Source organism: Lipophrys pholis, assembly GCF_963383615.2.
Source record: "Lipophrys pholis genome assembly, chromosome: 18".
NCBI classification, from domain to species: domain Eukaryota; kingdom Metazoa; phylum Chordata; class Actinopteri; order Blenniiformes; family Blenniidae; genus Lipophrys; species Lipophrys pholis.
In genome coordinates, this window is record NC_137646.1 from 23,141,138 (window position 1) to 23,161,112 (window position 19,975).

The 19,975-nt window shown below is 43.8% G+C and overlaps 1 protein-coding gene across 4 annotated transcripts; it reads right to left on the reverse strand.

Annotated features, from left to right (window-relative positions):
- Positions 1-2,024: 2,024 nt before the first annotated feature.
- On the reverse strand, positions 2,025-19,128 carry phka1a (phosphorylase kinase, alpha 1a (muscle)). Of its 4 annotated transcripts, XM_080486085.1 has the most exons (33): positions 18,877-19,128; positions 16,102-16,260; positions 15,879-15,926; positions 15,581-15,749; positions 15,072-15,154; positions 14,860-14,940; positions 14,083-14,181; positions 13,827-13,973; positions 13,468-13,521; positions 13,222-13,344; positions 13,029-13,124; positions 12,833-12,940; positions 12,654-12,732; positions 12,406-12,540; positions 11,687-11,796; positions 11,421-11,565; positions 11,186-11,264; positions 10,620-10,780; positions 9,217-9,378; positions 9,020-9,114; positions 8,788-8,933; positions 8,455-8,608; positions 8,091-8,379; positions 7,909-8,010; positions 7,092-7,207; positions 5,989-6,024; positions 5,861-5,896; positions 5,722-5,772; positions 4,866-4,910; positions 4,554-4,715; positions 3,693-3,746; positions 3,343-3,543; positions 2,025-3,268 (listed from the first exon to the last, which is right to left on the reverse strand). In XM_080486085.1, the coding sequence occupies exons 1-33, from the start codon at positions 18,952-18,954 to the stop codon at positions 3,095-3,097; spliced, it is 3,777 nt and encodes a 1,258-aa protein (XP_080342211.1). In that variant the 5' UTR covers positions 18,955-19,128; the 3' UTR covers positions 2,025-3,094. The 4 variants fall into 4 exon arrangements, with proteins under 4 accessions (XP_080342211.1, XP_080342214.1, XP_080342212.1 ...); XM_080486088.1 differs by lacking the exons at positions 5,722-5,772; positions 5,989-6,024 and adding an exon at positions 6,916-6,951; XM_080486086.1 differs by lacking the exons at positions 5,722-5,772; positions 5,861-5,896; positions 5,989-6,024 and adding an exon at positions 5,535-5,564.
- Positions 19,129-19,975: the final 847 nt, after the last annotated feature.

Here is a 19,975-nt window from a genome sequence, read left to right on the forward strand (position 1 = left end):
TTTAAACATCTGATCGGTTTGTGAAAAACACACTGACATCATGTCATCTTGTTTGATTGTCAAGTCGAGATCGGGTCGCAGGGCAGCAGCAAATACGACCCAACGACTTAAAGATGTACTACACCCTTAAATTCAAAGTGAGATTGGCTGTTCAAAAGTTGATCAGTTTAAAGAAACGGGAGAGGAAGAGATCAGCCGAATCACACGAGGCAGAGCTGATCTGTTGATGAGGGGAGGAAGAACCAGAGGCTTTATACTGGTGTTGATGAGGGGGTGGATCTCAGGTGTGCAACACACACACACACACACACACACACACACACACACACGAGGGGAAACACAGCAGGCACGTGGAGCCGTGACCCTGCGAGGACTCGACCAATATGGAATATATATATATCTATATTTTTTTTTGCAATACAAAAGTTTAAAGATATTAAACAAAATCAAATGAGAAAATTTTAAATATTTATGTACATGTGATTTCTTGGTTGGTTTTTGATGAATTTGCATTTTTTTTTTTTTTAAAGGTATTGTGTATAGAATTTTAAGGACATTTTAAGGACATTTTAAAAATGGATTTAATCTATTTATGAATCAGGCTTTTAAAAACTTTCCAGATCCCCTGAAGGTTTGGTATGTTCAGCAGATTCAGCCGATTAATGTCTGAGCAGGTTCAATGTCACTGCTGAACAAAATGGGACATGGCGGCGACCTTTGACCTTTGACCGGCAGCGACGCGCGTCCAAAGGTTGAACTGGCTGGGTTCAGACACGAGCGCCGACTCTGCTCAAGGAGAGCGGGTGAGAGCGTCAGCCAATCACAGTGAGGTGAAAAAAAAACCCTGCAATCAGTGAAATCAGCTGGAGGGAAAGATAAAAGAAACAGAACTAACTATCAAACATGTTAATTTGTGCATTTTAATGTGAAAAATAAGTGGAAAAAAAACCATCTTGCACACAAAAAAAGGAAAAAAGTTGATGTTTTTGTTGAATATCAAAATGTGAATCCAGTCGTTCCTTTAGATAAAAGCTTTTTAAGTTAGTTTCTGTCTAAATGCACTTCTTTTAAATAAATATTCCAACAATTAGAAACATTTAAACACACAAACATTTTCGGTCACAAAATATGACAATGGAGAATGGTAATTTTTAATTTTAGAAATTAGATTAAACTTTATTGTTTGTACTTAACATAAAACACTCCATGAACAGAAAAAGCAGTTATTTGTTTTTCAAAAAACAAAAACATGTAACATTTGAAACGTTAGTAAAATTTTTCCCTTTGCATCCATACATCTATATAAATATATCTATCTATATAAATATATCTATATCTATATAAATATGTATTTCTTTCTTACTTTTTGTATGTGTATTTTGTGTACGTTTCAACGTGCGTCGTACAAATTAATGAAATAATAAAATTAAGTAAAAAAAAAAAAAAGGTTCAGGTCACTTTTTATTGTTTGGTATGTTAATGTTTTTATTTTTTTCACTAAATATATGTTTGAAATACAATCTTTTTAAAAAATACTAAATGGAAGAAAAACACAGTCTGTCTCTATTGAAAGTAAGATTTTTAAAAAAAAATTTACAATATTTTGTGTAATTGTGAAATATAAATTTTAGATGACAAATAATTTAGGGATTTGTAAAAAGCGAATATTTGTAAAAAGCAAATATATGAATATTTTGATTGTTTATCTCTGATTTAGAAAGTGAGAAAAAGCCAAGTTTTCAGTCAATAGAAATGATAAAACATCACAATAAATTCTCAGTAAAGATGTTTCTTTTAACTCTGGGACAAAGTTTAGTCTTTAAAATCTTTTATTTTTTTTAACCAGAATACTGAAACAATTGTCTCCCTCAAGAGAAACCGAATAATAAGAAACCAAGTGAGGCTGTATAATGGAAAATAACTTTAAAAGACGTATTAGTCTGAAAAACGACCTGTACGTAGTCCTAAACAGTCCTCTTCTGCTTCTTTTCAAGGTGAAGTGAGTTAAATAACATACGACCACATGTGAGGGTAAACAGACGTGAGTTTTACTGTAAGTGTGCCAAAAAAAACAAACTAAATTACACCTAAACTAACAACAAAGAATGAAACGAAGGCACTGGGAGAGCGCCGGGACGCGGACCAAACTTCACTGCATCACCTTCAAAAGCAACTCGTGTCACAACACATGCACGTATTCCATCGCTTCCACGTTGCAAAGAGAATAAAATAAAACGGCATCGATCCAGCTCTGCTCACGGCGTTTCCAGAAGTGCATCAATGTCAAGTATAAGTGCCGTCGATTAAAGCGCCTCGGTTCAATTTGACCTGTTTTCAATTCCCTCTTAAGAAAATAAATAGATGTATTTTCTTTTTATCGTTACTTTATACAGGGTAGGGCCGCAGGACAAATACGTTTGGCTGTAAACTTGAATGACGAGGCCGCGGGGATCAAACTTCTTTCACTTTCATAGTTTCCCTCCTTTTTTTTACCCCCCAATAACAGTCGAGGACAGAAAAAAATCCTTTCGGCCAGTTTCATTAGAAAAAAACTGAATTTACACACAATAGTGGTTTATTAGTTCTTCTGATCTCGATAATCATAACAACTAGCGTCCATTTAAACCCAAAATAAAAAAACAAAAACGCAAAGTCTTCCTGGGTTAGTAAATCCATGCACGGGTAAAACTAGGATATTTATAAAAAAAAAAAAAAAAAAAAAAAAAAAAAAAGTACCACAGTTTGAGTCCAGGTTTGAAAAACGGATCATATTTGTGACATTTTTTACTCTTTTGCGTCGTTGAGTTTCTCCAGCAAAGATGAAAGTGTCGTAATCTGAGTTTTATTCTCTATTAAATATATCCTGAGGTCAAAAACAAGATATTCATGCATTATTAAGTTAACAAACCTAAATTAAAGAGTTCAGTACATTAATACCCATAATTCTCTTCTTTAAGTGCTTTCAGTCACAGAAAACTCAAATCTATCTGTAGATGTTAAAATGGAGCTACATTTTGAAGAAAACATGCATTTGTGGGATGCGGCGAGCGCAGCGTGTTCCTATGTTTACTTCCTGTGCCGAGGTGTGAACGTCTCACTGCACCGCGCACGAGCCGCCGGGCAGGAAGTCCTGCACGTACGCCGCCACGGCCTTGGTGAGGTAGGTCATGCTGCCGAAGCGTCCGCTGGGGGCGCTGTCGTACAGCAGCCTGCACACGCCGGTGGACGGGTCCCGCTCCAGGATGTGCTCCTCGGCGCCCAGGTCCTTCTGCGGGAGGAAGCACACGCCGGTTAAGCTGGTCCTCGGCGGCGGCAGAGCACGGCGAGTCCGCCGGGTCGCACCTGATCCTTGTAGAACATGTCGTTGGCGAGGTGGACGATCTTCTCCACGTGGACGATGGAGCCGATGCTCTGGATGTCCACGTCGGCCAGCATGGTGAGCACCAGGATGGCCTCCACCAGCAGCTGCCGGTACTCGGGCTGGGGGACGCGGTTCAGCACCGTCTCCACGTGGACCGCAAACTTGAGCTCACCCGGGGTCATCTGAGGAGGAGGAGGAGGAGGAGGAAGACAACATTCTATTCTGTGTCTTTCATTAAAATCCAATCCCAAAATGAATACTTTTTTTTTTTTTTTTTAAATGAGCCTGTCTCTTTAGGAGGCAAGGCACACCGTCACCGTGTGAATCTGACCTCTTGAGTGGTGGAGAAAGGGAGGACGAAGCCCTCGATGGACAGACCGTGGCACTGGAGGAGAAAAACATCTGTTTTCAGTTACAACAGGACAATCTAACCTTTTTTTTTATTAAAAATCCACCCAGAATCCTGTTTCTTCTTCCTATATTTTATTTATTTTAATGGATCTTCATTTTGGAAATTAAAAAATGAAATAAAAAAAGTAATGATTACGGTAATTCCCAGACTATAAGCCACTACTTTTTTCACCCTGTGGCTTAAACAATGACGCTAATTTATGAATTTTTTTTTTTTTTTACAGGTTAATGAGATTCACGCTTTTAAGACATGGCTGATGCGTTCATGTGCATCACGTAACTCCGACCTTTCTTTTTAAATTTGGTCGGTGCCGCTTATATTTAGGTGTGCTCAATAGTCCGGAAAGTACAGTAAATAAGTGACATTACCATTTAAAGAACTTCGCAGACAATAGGAAAACACAAAACAGGATAAAAATGACTTTAGGAAAACAAATAAACAGGAAAAATACATTTACGGTTCCCTATATTATGGTTTTGTAACAGTAACGTGTCTGTATGAGGCTCCACTCAGTGAATTTGTGCTCATATGGGCGAATCAGAGATTTTCCCTTTGTGACATCATGTGGGGAAATAACCCCTCCCTCAGGTGGTGGATGCTCACTGGCTCCTCCCACGGGTAGATGAGCACTTTGGGGGAAATACACTGAAAACAGTGAAAAATCTGGGACCATCAAATGTAAGTATATGAAACGTATGTATGAATATTTCATGTAAGAATATGTAAGAATACGAAAAGTGCTCATGTTCAAGTTGCTGGAAGTGAGTTTCCTCCTCTGACCTTCTGCAGGATCTTCCAGACTTTCTGGTAGAAGCCGACGGGGACTCGGTTCAGCGCTCCGTCCAGACGCCTCCTGCGCAGCCATTGGCCGTGTCTCGTATCCTTGGCAACCGGAATTCTGTCCGGAATGTCCAGTGACTCTATGGAGGGAAGTCTGTACCTCTGAATGAGGAGGGAGGGACACACACACAAATAAAACACAGGTCACTTTACTACCGTTTAACCTGGAACAACAGCTCCCTCTGCTGGCCGTGAGCCGCAGTGCAGCCCAACCAAACAAAAACGTCTACATCGCAAAGAAACATCCATTACCCCAGATTCGATGTTTTCAATGTTCAGTGACTGCGATCGTGAACCCTGAGAGGCAGAGAGGAGAAGAAAAAAAAAACGACAAAGAAACGAAACGATGAAAAAAAACAACTACAAACTTAATAAACAAAAGAAAACAGAGTAAACGTTGGATTCAAACAACCCCAAAGCCGGCGGACTCTGAGAGAAAACTGCATGCATGATGAGAGAAATGAAGTTAGAAAGCAATGAAAGATTGGAAAAGAAATAAATTACCATTACCAGACGGCCCCAATTTGAAATGAGGTCAGAAAGAAGGATTCAAAAGCTTTCTCTTGTGTTTATAATCTTAAATTAGGATCTTTTATTTCCACGCCCCCTCGAATTTGAAGCTGTTTTTACTATAAAAACATATGTTCCTCGACATAATGGGAGAAATTTTTTATCATAAATACTGAGGGGGAAAAAAATAATACATAAAAGCTGAATTATAAATCAAACAATTTTTCAATTAATAGGATCAATTATTTGGCGGAACAGCGACGGAAGAAACACGAGAGTAACACGTATTAAAGCGTTTCTCTGTGCAGCAGCCGGGGGGGGGGGGGGGGGGGGGGGGTTAATCACTCAAATCCGCGTTTATTAAATCTTATTAATCAACACCCGAGAGTTCGACGCTGTTGTCGGCGTCACCTTATGAATGGAGCTCAGGGATTGGTCGAGCTGAAAAGGGAAAGAGACATCCACTCTGCATTACAGGCATTAAAACCCCGTTTCCAGTCGAAGACGACAAAAAACGTCTGACCACCACCACCACCACCACCAGCACCACCACCACTACAACCACCACAGTCATCATCATCATCATCATCATCATCACCATCATCACTCTGACCAGCTCTGGCAGAGACAACCTGTGATCCGTCTGCATCTGCGCCACAATTAAAGCTCGATTACACTTCACTTTCAGCGTCTAACTCGTCCTCCTGGGGTTTTATTCTTTTTAAAATCTTTATCACCTTAACCGAGTCGGTCAAAGACACCCTGAGGTCCATCTGCAACACAAGAGACAGCGATTCTGAATAAAACCCCAACAAAGGCTAACTTGTATTCAAAAACACAGATGGACTCTCAACATCCTCGTCACCTCTGAAAGCGGCTCTGCCAGAGAACGCCTGGGCTCCTGGAGCGAAACACAAAAACAACACGAGCAGATTAACGTGACCGAGAAAACGAAGCCGAGCCGAGCTGCTCCTTCTTAAAGCAGGGGTGTCAAACACAAATCTTAACAATTAGGACCAAACAAAAAGACCCTAATCTCAACATCAAGCCCATTTTAATGGAACCTTCTGGTGGGCCGGTTCTGGCCCACGAGCCTCATGTTTGACGCCCCCCCCCCCCCCGTCCCAGAGCTTTCAGATATATCTCACGGTCCTAAAACCAGGTTAATAAAAAAAGATAATTGTGTCGCTATTTTTACGAGCTCCCGTTAATCTGCGTCATATTTTCTCAGCATCTTTACCTTGTAATTACTTTTTTTCTTCCTTTTCTCATAAATAAAAACAGTTTTCTATCATGAAGCAACTGATAAGGCACGGATGGCCCAAAAAAAAAACCGTGAAAATAACGATAATAAGTAGTGTTTGTATCATGCACACTAAGTTTCACTTGATATACCGGTTATGGCCGGTTCGGGCTTCATGATGCCCAGATGAGATGTATTGTGAACTGCAAATACAAGAAGAAAATGAAGGTTGGACAAACGCTGAAGTAGTGAAGACGGTGTGATGCAGCTGAAAGCTCAGAATTTTAAGGTGAATTAACATCATCGTCTTCTGGATTCCTGATAACTGTCGACTCTACGATAGAAAAACGACAGATTGAATGCCGCGCTATCGCTTTGTTTTTTTAATAATACGATGCTTGAATCAGCCAGAATTAAGCTTATTTCCTCCATATGTGGCTCCCGAATCGGACAGAATCGCCCCCCTCTGGATCAACCCACGCCCTCATTCCTACGTGAATTCCTCCACCCGCCTGGTGAATTAGCACCTAGAAGAGTCGACATGTTCACCTTACTCGGGTCCGTCAGAGACAACCTGTGCTCCAGCTGTAAAAAGACAAACGTTACGTCTCCAGGAAGTGCAACATAAAAGGAAAAAATAAAAAAATAAAAATCATCACGGAGTGTGTTTTGTGATCGGACGTGAGACAGGAAGTCTTCCACAAAGCGCCGCTGCAGCGTCCTACCAACTTCATGTCGCTCTTCAGTTTGCTGATTCCGGCTCGCTCGCTCTTCGTGGCGCCCGTGTTTCCCAGGTGATGGATGGAGATGGCCGGACTGACGCCGGCATCCACCTCTCTGACTGCGTTAGAGAAGAAGAGAAGATGGAGATTAGAGGCTGCGGGTGGAAGGTTTAATGTGAAGCTGTGGAATTCTGCTGACAGGCGATGTGGAATTGTCCACGTCTGGGATGCATCGTTGAGATTATTAAATTCAACCCCGTTATATATTTATATGTGATATTTCTTGACGTTGGGTAAAAAATGTGCACGTGATGGAGGGTTAGTGCCTGTAGGGGGCGTGGTATCAACAGACTACATGCATGTGATTGAGGAATGGTTTAGATATTCAACTGTACTTGTAAGAAATGCGGCTGTTTTAGTCCGGATTATGCTGCAATATACTTTTCTCAACTTTTTTAAAGTTCCTTCTTAAGAGCCAAACTTCAATCTAGGAAATTCCTGGTTTATTTCACCATTAATTCTCATAGAATCCAGTTTATTCCCAGGGAAAGTTTCCATCTTTGACTTTTGCACCCGTGATGGAGACGCATGCTGACAGTGTGGAGACAGACAAATTAAACACACACACACACACACACACACACACACACACACACACACACACACACACACACACACACACACACACACACACACACACACACACACACACACACACACACACACACACACACACACACACACACACACACACACACACACACACACACACACACACACACACACACACACACACACACACACACACGTGTTGACTGACCGCTGCGCTGCACTCCGAACTCCTTCCCACTGAGGATGTGGTGGAGCAGACTCTTCAGCTCCGACGGAGCCAGACTCATCAGACTCTCCGTGGCCTCCTCTCCTACACACACACACACACACACATAAACAGTTACCATGGAAACCGAGTGCGTCGCCCTGACTGTCCAGGTCTCGTCCCACCTGAGCAGTTGAGCGACTGCGCCAGCTCGGTGGCCATGACCTGGATGATGAGGCCGATGCGCAGCCGGAACATCTCGCTGAACAGGTTGGGCTGAGTCCTGATGCTCATGGCCAGGTACACCATGATCTCCTGGGTGAGGATGGCCACGCTGATGTTGCCGTCGCTTGCCTCGTCGATGAGGGCGGCCAGCTGGTCCGGGGGGATGGGAGCGGTGATGGTTTTCTCCCGGGGCTCGGAGGGGAGACCCACGGTGAGGTGCTTCTGGTGCGCCAGCAGATCCGAGCAGGCCTGCGAGGAGATCGCCGCCAATGAGAACGGAACAAACCGGGGTTTCACACGAGGGTTGTGTTTCGCGTGGCGTACCGAGTCCAGCTCCTCCACCTTCTTCTTCAGCATGCCGGAGATCATCCGGATGAGGCCCCAGTGTTTGAGTTCACCCGCCTTCTCGTACAGGTCGGTGAGCAGAGACCTCACGGTGGTGCCTTTGCCGTTCAGACGAGTGTCCCAGTCCATGCCTCTGTTCAGGACGAAAACCCCGGGGTTAAGACTTAAGACCATTTTCTAATGAAGCTGCTGTATGTTTAGACCTTTACTGCACTTTGTCACTCTTTATGTTTCACTATTATGTCACGTTCTCACAAGCAACTTGAAACGTTAACGACGACTCGGTGGTACGTGATAAAACGCGAGTCTCACTTGTCTTTGAACAGGATGTAGAGGATGTCGGCCTGGTCCTGCAGATTTTGCGTGTCTTTCAGAAGCAGGGCCAGGGCGTTGTAGTCGATGGCCCCGCTGGCGTCTCTGGGGATGATGCTCTCCGTCGTCACGGTTACGGCCACACTCTGAAAGAAAGCAGGATGAGAGAAGAGTAAAAACATGTAGGAGAGAGGAAAGGGAAGAAAAAAAAAGAGAGAGAGACTGAACTAACTGGAGCTTCTTGCGAGGCGGCAGAATCGGTGAGATTGAGGTTGAGCGACGGCTGAGGGGAGCGGAACAGCTTGTTGGGCAGGTACATGTTGACGTCTGGACAGGAAGACGAGGAAGAACAAAGACGACTGTTCTGAACTCGACATCGTTCACGAGCGGCTTCATGTGCAGTTGGGGGCGAGAAATGATTTGGCTCACTGTGCACGTTGAGGTCCTGAGCCTTGTTCATCAGAGACACCATCTCCCGGGTTTTAGTGGCCACCGCCTTGAACCTGCCCAGACCCCCCACCGCGGGCTTGGGCTTCTTGGGGGCGGAGTGGGCCAACAGGTGGTCCAGGTACGCTGCAAGGTCGTCCGCTTCTGGAGACGGGACGCAAAGTTACATCGAATAGGATCACTGAGAGAGTAGGACTCTCTTTTTCTTCTTAAAAATAAAAGTTGGTTACAAAATAAAACGATAAAAAAGCACAATAAGCAACTCACCTCTTGTTTGTTTACACGTCTTTATACAATCCAAAATATATCGATTGATTTAATTAGTGTATTAATATATGTAACATGCAGGGATTTTTTTTTGCATTATTATTATGTGTGCCTGCCTCTTTAAAAGACACTAAGAAAACTATACAAGGCGCAAGTTCTTTTAAATATGTTTTTCTTACGGCAGATTTCGGGAGCACGTACACAAAATGCAAATCAAAACGTGGGAAATTTGGGAACTTTTGTTAACGTTTCGGCAAAAAATTGCAAAAAACTGGAAGATTTGCCAGTGAAAGCGGAGAGGACTTTGGCGAAAACGGAAATTTTTGTGGGTCTTGATTATATTCTTCTTGAAAACACTCTTATGTTCACGAGTAATTTCAATGTGTACTCAAGCCTGCGTGCCTTAACGTCTGCGAGGCATCAAAAAGAGAAATGTCGTGAAATGTTGAGTGAACTCACCTTCACATTTATAACGAGGAGATTTTAACAAAGCTTCACGAGTTGCGATCAAAAACACACATTGGGTTCTAGAACAGACGGCAGCTGTCAGACAAGGTGCTTGTAAAGCGTGCGGTTGCATTCAATTCAGGCAGCAGCAGCAATTTTAACATTTTCTAAAGCCGTTTAGTTTTAAATCTAAATTCTGTTTCACATCATCACGTTTCAAATGAAGCACAATGCTTTAAACGAGGCAAAGCAGCGTCTTGGTAAATATGATTAATGAGAGCATGCCGCATCACAGATCACACACATGTAGATATTAATGTCAGTCTGGATGAACCATAAAAAGAAACCTGCAGGAAAGAATTCATTAAAAGAATTCAAACACAGACATGTATGTTTTAGCACGTTAGCAGGTTCATGATAGATCGAAGTACAAAAAAGGCAGAAACAAAGTTTCACGTGTGCCTCTGATGCACTATAACAGTTTACGATCGTGTATGTATTTTTGGGGTTAATACATACAAAAAGGAAAGGTCAAACCAACTGTGGAAACTTAACAAAGCGCCATCTTGTGGCAGAAACTGGATCAACACTTGAAATCCAGTTTGGTTTGTTTTTCCACAGCTGGCCTCGCCGTTCCTCCCAAACACCCGTCTGTCTGTTCTTTTTCTTACCATCGTCATTCCGCAACTCATGCACGTATCCATCGCCGTCACCCTCATCATCATCACCATACTTGTCGTCGTGGCGACCCATGCTGCCCTTACCGTCCAGGAAGCTGAGGTGAGCGCAGCAGGACGTGGTGAGGAACTCGGACAGCTTCCCCGTCTGGATCCTGGGGAGGGTGGAGAGGACGGAATCTCAATAGGAAGGCTGCAGGTCCAATCCCCTTATCTCCACATGACCAAGTGTCCTTGAGCAAGACGCTCAAGTAGATGGACTTAATGCCTTGCATGGCAGCTGCCTCCATTGATTAGTGAATGGGTGAATGGAATTAACGTAAAGTAAAGTACAGTAAAGCGCTTTGAGTTGAAAAACGCTATATAAGAAAACTACTTACATATTGTATATATTCTAATGTCGAACGTGTATTTCCAGGAAAAGAAAACTTACTTGTCCAGAATAACCAAAACCAAAAATTGGACAATAAAAAGCATGGTAATAATAAAAGAAAAGAGAAATTTCCACTAATTAACAAATATGAAGCAAAACCTTGAACACAGACGTCAAGGAAAGTCACCTTGATCCTCCATAATATCCATCCTGTAATTTCTTCAGTGTTGCCAGCACTGCAGGGTCCAGGTTTGTGTGATCTTCAGCTGAAATAAGAACAGGAGTCAATTAATAGAAATGAAAAAAAACAAAAAACATATCATAACATTGATGGAAACGTTTGGATCGACCACAGGTTTTCATTGTCAGTAACGGGCCGATTTGTACTTCCACATGTCCGGAATACGTAAAGCTGTTCTCACTCAGCATGGTCTGAGAAATGGGGAAAGTGACGGTGGGCCGTCCGGTCATCCTCCACCTGGAGGCCAGGTAGGCGATCTCCGTCCTCAACATCTCCACGATCATTTTGTTGTCCAGCGCCAAGTAGAACTGCTGGTGGTCGATGAACTACAGGGTTTCAGAGTACAACGCTTCTATTTTCAAAATCCATTGAAAAACTGAATGTATTAAAAGTCGATATTTACATTATTGACACATTTCAATGATCGCTGCCTTAGTTTCTCCCAACCTGAGGTGTGAATGCGAAGATGGTGTTTCTGATGATGTAGAACTTGGAGGTTCCCAGGACTCCGATCCTCCTGTAGGGTCGTCCGGTCAGACCGAGTCTCGGGTTTCGGCCTGCGGCAGAACAAAACTTAATGAATTCGTTTTTTTTTAATTCCTGTTTTCAATATCCTGAACACATTGTGGATATAAATAATACACAACAGGAGAAAACCCTGGTTTCCAGTTTGATGCCGGAAAAGCGTTCTAGATGCTCAATTTGGAAACGGCACAGGATTTAAAACACCTCTTGACTTTGAGGATTAAATCACATTTTAGTTTAGTCTCAATTTTTAATTACCATCATGAACGAGTGACATTACCTCAGGCCAAATCTCACTTAGCGATAAATCTACACCAACAGAATTAATGTATTAAATGTTCAGGCCGTGAACGACACAAACACTCCAAACGAGGCAGGATTATGTTGGTAAATATGTTTGTTTTGCATGAGAATTATTAGTAAAGTAGAGCCCTGTCATGTGGATTTTAATTCATGACGTTGTAAGGACAGAATGTGACACTAGATTCTGAAGTCTGGATCTTTTTTGTCGTTTTCCAATGAATTCCTTATGAAAGTGGGATTTGAAAGCAAAAAAAAAACCCAAAACAAGAACTAATGTAAAATAAACTTCTCTTTTCTGCTAAAAGGAGACTGGATTCTGCTGAATCCTGAACGTGTACCGAGTCTGGCGTAGATGTGGCTGAGGACTCTGGACGGCTGCACGTGGATGGGGTGGATGTCGGCCACGGTCTCCACGTCGATACCGTTCTTCATCAGCAGCGCCTTAATCTCCTCCGTCTCTGCCAGAATGGAGACTGGAGGAGGAGGAGGAGGAGGAGAGAACGTGACGGCACAAGAGGAACAAAATGACGACGCTGATGATGATGGGGAGGGAAGACGAAGGACGAAGGACGTGAACAGATCTCACCTTGAACAACTACATCCGGTTTGGGGATGGTGGAGAAACGGCGATTGAGTGGGTCGATCTCTCCGGCGGCCAGGAAGCCCTGGAAAGGAAGGAAAGAGGATTCGGTTAGTACTTCATCTTCACCAGGTGTGCTCTGCACCTGCTTCCTTCGGGTGTGAGGTGATAAAGTCACTGCTCACTTCAGCCAGAAGGTTCCCCAGGATGTACAGGGACTGTCCCCATTTCAGAGGCAGCTTGCCCATAGCGACCCTCTCCACGGTATGTGGGTTCTCATACTCCTCCTCCACCTGCCGGGAACAAACACAGCAGGATGGGACGCTTTAAAACCTCTGGAAACACCTTCTGAAAACACCTTCTGGGCGTTGGTGTACGCACCTTTTCCGGGGGAACGCTGTAGAGCTCCGGCAGCAGGCGGATCCCGTCCGTCTGTTTGATCAGGATGCCCTCTAAAGCCTCCTGATACTCCTGCACCTGCGTTTTGTCAAACATTCACCCCATCAACATTGACAGAGGAGCAGGGAATCAGACTGACACACACACACACACACACAACGCAGGCGTGCGCTACCTGCTCGGGACTGTTGATGAAAATGCCGTCCAGTATGAGGTAGGTCCAGAACAGCGGCCACTCGCACTCGATGTTCTCGAACAGCTTCAGCTCTGCAGACTCGTAGTAAAGTCGGTTTGGATCCTTTTAGACGGAGAAAGACACGTTACTAGGACGCTGCTGAAAGATGTGATGGAAACATTATTTTTATTTTTTTTTTAAAAAGAGAATCTGAGCGTTGAGGGGGAAATAAAACTGTCCGTTTACCTCTTTAGGCGTTTTGTGTCCGTCTCTGAGAAACCTGATGCATCCATATCGACCCTGAGCAGAGAGGAAAAGCAGCACAGGAGGTATGAAACATGAAAAAATAAAAAGGAACTGAGGCAAATTCAAGCTTTAAGCAGGTTTAAGCAAAAGTGCAACAGTCACTTAACAGTAGCTTCAATTTTCTCAAATAAGAAATCAAAAAGAAAAACTGTGTGGGGATTAAAAAAAAAAAACAACAAAAATTTTCTCAATTAAATCGACTATCAATAACACGGAGTTCTAATGTTTTTCAGACGTCATTGTAATGATTGTTTCTTTTTCCCATTCCTCTTCATTTCAGTGTTTTCTCTCTTGCACACCTGCAGTTTGGAGATGATCTCCTCCTTGGTCCTGTTGACGATGCTCATGTCCTCCACGGCGAAGGCGGGGTACGAGATGATGGCCAGGACTCCGGCGTCCACCTCCTTGGAGATGGACGCTCTGGGAAGCATGGACGTCAGGATGGACTTTGAAGAGAGGAAGGGAAGAAGAGACGGTGGGGTGGGGGTGGGGGTGGGGGATCAGAGGAAGCTGATGCGGCGTTCAGTTGTGATGCAGAGTCGTGCGCTCGCGTACCTGGCAGTGCTGGATGTCATCAGCCAGCGCGTGGACGACGGATCCCGGCCCTCCCTTGGCGCCGAACAGGTTGAGCTCATCCAGCGCCTCTAACGCCGCCTGAAAGACACAAACCAGGAAGTGCTCAGATTTGAGAAATAAATAGTCTAGAGCTCTATAATCCTCAGTGATTTGATGTGTATATATGTAAAACGCCTCAGATTTAACGGTAAAATTTTCCGGTAAAAATAAATACTAATAACTACAAGTAATTAACAGAGTGGGGGATGTCCGGCAGTGGTGCCAGCTTCCAAGAGCCAAAATTAAACTCTGTGTGTGTGTGTGTGTGTGTGTGTGTGTGTGTGTGTGTGTGTGTGTGTGTGTGTGTGTGTGTGTGTGTGTGTGTATTAGAGAACTGTGAGTACTGTGTTATTTCTGAGTGAGAAGCCATTCCTGGAAGACCAGAGAACCTGATACCTCCCGTTCCCTCAAGGGCAGCAGCACCGGGACGGACACAGACGGCAGAAACGAGCGACAGGAAAACATCTGATACTGATCATGTATCCTGAAGCTCGTGTTCATATAAAACAACGTCCTCCACTCTGATCTGGAGTCAGCTGAGAGTCGGGGTCATTTAAAGGTCACCTTAAAGGCCGCTTCCATCGTGCCAGACACTTTATTAACCCCCCCCCCCTCCCGTCCAGGAGCACCTGTTCTTCCTCGGTGGTGGCGACGCTCCGCCGCCCGCCGCTCTCCCGAGCCGCCGTGTGTGTGTGTGTGTGTGCTTTGTGCGTTCACCTTGGCCATGCCGATGGAGCTGGCGTTAATCTCCGTGATCCCCTGGTTGGTTTTGTCCCCGCGCTCCCACATCCCGTAATCCTGAGGGCCAAACGGAGAAATGGAGAGCGGAAATGTCACACGGCGTTTTGAGAGGTTTGACGAGTCCGGACTGACGACACAACAAGCAACTTCCTGACGTGGTCACAGATTGTCTCCGTACGAACACTTACAGCCACTTTGTAAGCCGCCTCAATGTAAAACATGAGATTCTGAACTACGTCCACTTCATCTTGGGTGTAGATGATATGTAGGCCTGGAGCACAAAACAAAACAAAAAACACAACAACAATGCAGGAATCAATTATTCTGCAAAGTCAATCTTAGTTTAGCTTTTACAAATCCAAGTTAAGGTTAAATAAAAAATAAACAAAAACGCCAAAGCAAAACACATTAGTCATTTTGAAAATTTTTATAAAAAAGCAAAACCTTGGTCACACATGCTTCATTTTCAAATACTGAGGTCACTGTAAGCCAACTTAATCGTTCTAACATATTGGATTAAATACTGTTGGATTTATTAAGCTGAATAAAAGAGTCGTGACGACCACAATGTGAAGGAGAAACGCAGAATAAAGCACCAAATGCATCTTGGGATTTTAAATTCCCCCTAATCCTGTCCAGTTATTCCAGTGTTCAGTCGATGCAGGAAAACTGATGAGTGCAAAGTGCTGAGCTGCACCTGACGCAGTCATCTGAGCGAGGTAGAAGAGGAAGAGCGAGGTGGCGTCGACCTGGAGGTGACCCCACTGGTCGTCCCCCACCACCGGCGCACAGGTCCGGGTGTTGTACTTGGCGTGGAGCGAGTCCGAGGTGCTCCGGCTGTACTTGAACTTCTCCACCTTGTCCAGCTGAGTGAGAGCAGAGGTGATTTGAACTGAATACTAAATAAGGAAAAGTAGTTCTTTTTGCTTTATTATGACTTGAGGGTTCGTGTGAAGAATCGAGATTGAGGACGTATGTAGTGCGATGTCCCCCACCTGTCTCATTATGCACTGGAGGACTCCCCTCATGAGCTTCACCACGCTCTAGCCAGAGGAAAGGTTAAAAGTCAACACTGCTGCTCGCAAAGAAACGTGACACCGCAGCACACGCTCGCTGTATTCATTTCACTTTTTAAGGGGAGAACCCGGGTCACCATTCCAGAGGCTGAAAATGTGAAATATGGTGCTGGGGGTGAGGGGGGGTTGGGGGTACACCGACCTGTTCCAGCTCGTAGGCCTTGGCCTTGTCCTCATCCCTGTCGGCGTTCTTCCTGTAGGCCAGACTGAGGGCCCACACGGACACGATGCCGTAGACATTGTCTCTGACCCAGGCGTCCGGCTGATCCGGGCTGCCCGGGAGGAGACCGGTAACCGGGTCCTGTCAGACAGAGAGGTCAGAGGTCAGAGGTCAGGCCCATGAAAATGCCTCATATATTCTTATAGACAAAATACCTTGATTCTATTATAACGGGCGAAACAGAAACAGGTTTGTATAAAAACACAACTTTCTAAAGTATTTTCCTGGATGAGGCTTTAACCTGACAGCTACTACTTTAATCCGCTGGTTAGGATTATTTTTACGGCATTAAAACGGGAGAAAACAACAAGTTCACCAAGCCGCCTCCCCCCCTTAAAAAAAACAAAAAAAAAAACTCTTGAGTAAATGTGAAGCAAGGCAGGCAAAGAGACCAAACCGGCCTGACGTTTCCTGGTTGTTTCACAGATCTGCTTCTCGCTGCGAGATTGTCCTTCCCTGTTTGATTGGAGCGTCTTGCAGCTCAGCCGAGACACGGTGACCGTCCGCGCTTTCAACGTGACCCTCTTAAACGACAGCGGAACAAGACTTTTATAGTCGATAAAGATTTTGCAAAAATAATGTTTTTCTGGCAAATTCCTTCACTGGATTATTTATTTATTTACCATTTAAAAACTGCAACTGGAGTCTTAAATCAAGACTTAAATTGACTTAAAAGGGTCAAGAATCAGGATTTTTATTATTTAAAACAAGAAAAAAAAAAAAGTCAATGACTTTTTAAATCGTGAGCTGAGTTTATTTAAAACGTCTCGGATCACCAACCTGCACTCGATCTAAGCCGAACCGACCCAAACTAAACCAGGAGGCTTTTAAACCAGACCCGGATTTTTAAAACTGAATGATTTAAACATTGCTTCGAAAAGGAAGAAACCTCTTAAAACTTAAGTAAACACAAGACGAGATGGTTAAAGCTTCTTTTATCGCCAACAGAGAAGTGAAAACGCTCGGTAGATTGAAACACGCCGCGAGAAAAACTCTTTTTATGGTAAAAGTGAGTCTCTCTTATGACGCTCCACACGTTCATAACCAGAGAGAGATTTCCTGCCGACACACGAGAGTCGCTGCTTGCAGCCGCGGTCTGATGCAGCAGCCACTCGGGAACAATTCGCATGGCGAGCTCGCAGCCAGCGCTTCACCTCGGGTCAGATGGGAGCTCTGAAAACCGCCGGAGGCAACATCCGTGTGCTCTCAGTGGTTAAAACTAATCAACACATTCACCAAACACAAGATGGAGTTTTGGCAAAAAAAAAAAGTGGCAACTTTTGATTTTCTATTTGAAAAATGAGGATTATTGTATTTATTTTCCACTTGCTGAGCCAAAACCGCTGCACATGCAACCTTTGGGAAAGAGATCCCAGATACAAGGCTTCAGCTGAATGACGAGCACAGCTGTACAGACAGAAATACTGAAATACTGAAACTACTGAATGCATGAAGGATGAAGGGTTCTAGAAATGTTTGTTTGTTTTATTTTTATTCTATTTTGAAAAAGGCAGATGTGAAAATGTATGACAATGTGCTCCTTTAACCGAGATGTAGACCAGATGAACACAGGTGCAGAGAACTGATTCAAAATAATCCAGAAAATACGTGTAATTCTAATTTGATGCAAAAAAAAAAAAAGAAGAAAAAAAGAGAAGATTTCATTGGTTTTCTCAAACCCAAAAACATGATCCACAAGAGATCGGCTGTAATCTGGTTGGTGAAAGCAGGGATGGATTATCTCAGAGAGGCGCAGATGGGAGGAAAAAAAAAAAGAGTTTGTGATTGAGGTCATATTGTGTTATATCAGTAGAGGTGAACTAGAACTGCTTTAAATGGAGACAAACATCAAATCGACATTCAAAATGATCATAATAACATTACTCAACATTATTATGACAATACTCGACATTATCGCTTTAACATTATCATGATACTCAAAATTATCACGATACTCAACATTATCATGATACTCAAAACTATCAAGATACTCAACATTCTCGCGATAATCTACATTATTATCGCGATACTCCACATCATCCCCGCGATACTCTACATTATTATCGCGATACCCGTCGGTATTATTGCGATACCAGTCGGTATTATTGCGATACTCAATATCACTATAGATACTCAACATTACCATCGCGATACTCAACATTATCATCGCGGTACTCAACATTATTATCGCGATACTCAACATTGTCGCGATCTCAATATGTATATCATAATAACATTATCCCAATAACATGATAACATTATCATGATAGTCAACATGACCATCACGATACTCAATATTCTTGCAACCACTCTACTATTGGGGATACTCACTATTATCACAATACTAAACGTGATCACAATAATCACCATTGTGACATGTCGCTGTAATATCGCGCAGCCCCATCATTGCTCACAGCATTAAGACTTTCTCTCTCTCTCTCTCGTGTTTGACCCACTTTCGTGTGCATGAATGTCGAAGTGAAGCTGCCATGAACTTTGTTTTGAACAGTGAGCGTCGTGTTACTGGAGAAGTGGGGAATGTGTTTGACAGTCAGCCACTGCAGCCTTGCGAAATCTCTCCTTCCTCACGCGCTCAACTTTACCTGCAACACATCATGGCAGCAAAGTGTTTTTTTTTTGTTTTTTTTTTCTCTCTAACTGCTGTCGGTGTGTGTCGTTCCGGGGAATCGGACTCACTTGGTGCCGCAGGATCGTTTGCTGCACGGTCCGGGCATAGTTGTCCAGTTTAACGCCCGAGTTGCTCCTGCTTCTCATGGTTGACAGGTCAGCGGTTCACTTCCAGCGACTCACGAACGAAACTCCCGTCAAATGTTCGACGCTGAAGTCATTTGTCGCTCGAGTCCGACGAGCCGCAGGGGAGCGGAGGCTCCAGGGGGGGAAAGGAGGACCTGCTGCCCGGCTGAACGGCAGCGGCAGTGGCTGGAGGAGGCGGACATCCAGCCGGAGAGGTAACCTGAAGCTGCGGGGAGCGAGGGGGTCACCGGAGAGACCGGATCCTCCGGGGCCCGCGGACACTTCCGGGACAGGCCTTCAAAGTAACAGCGTGCACTGATCCCGACTTCCGGGTCTATGAAATATCTGAATAACCAAATTATTATGATAATGCACTGACTCATTTGCACAATTTCCAGCTAAATTGAATTTAAACAGTTACTGTAATCTTTTTTTTCTTAAAATACCCAAGTGAATCTCTGTTCCTAAATCATACTTCCTTTTTCGTGGCCTACCCATCATATTTCTGAGACGCAGTGGACAGCCACATTTAGACTCACTTTATATTACATTTTAAGTGAAAACACATTGTTTTGGAGTTTTGCTTCAGAAAACCTTCACGTTTATCCAGGAACGTTTTGAAAACAATGTCCATTTACATGGAAATGCCATGAAGATGAAAACAATGTCGTTTTCATGTTGGGCCACTAGTCGGTGCTGTTCTTTGTTTTTGTAATGAAAACACACACTGAGCAGTATGCTATAAACATTAACAATGGCGAGTACACGGATACTCACATGGACAGACAATAAAGTTGGATTGTTGTCATGGTGACTCAACTTTTAAACTACTAAGTCTCAGGAGAATGTGAACTGGGAGTCATGACACTCTCAAGGGTCGTGGTGCGCATGCACAGTAGCAGCCTTTCCTAGCGTATTCCTATACCCTAATTCCTATAGCCTCGTCCCTTAAGATTGTAAATAGCATCAGTAAGTGGTTGGTGCTCTCGCCTCATAGTGAACATCAACGGTTTGAATATTTGTGGAGCATGCATGTTCTCCC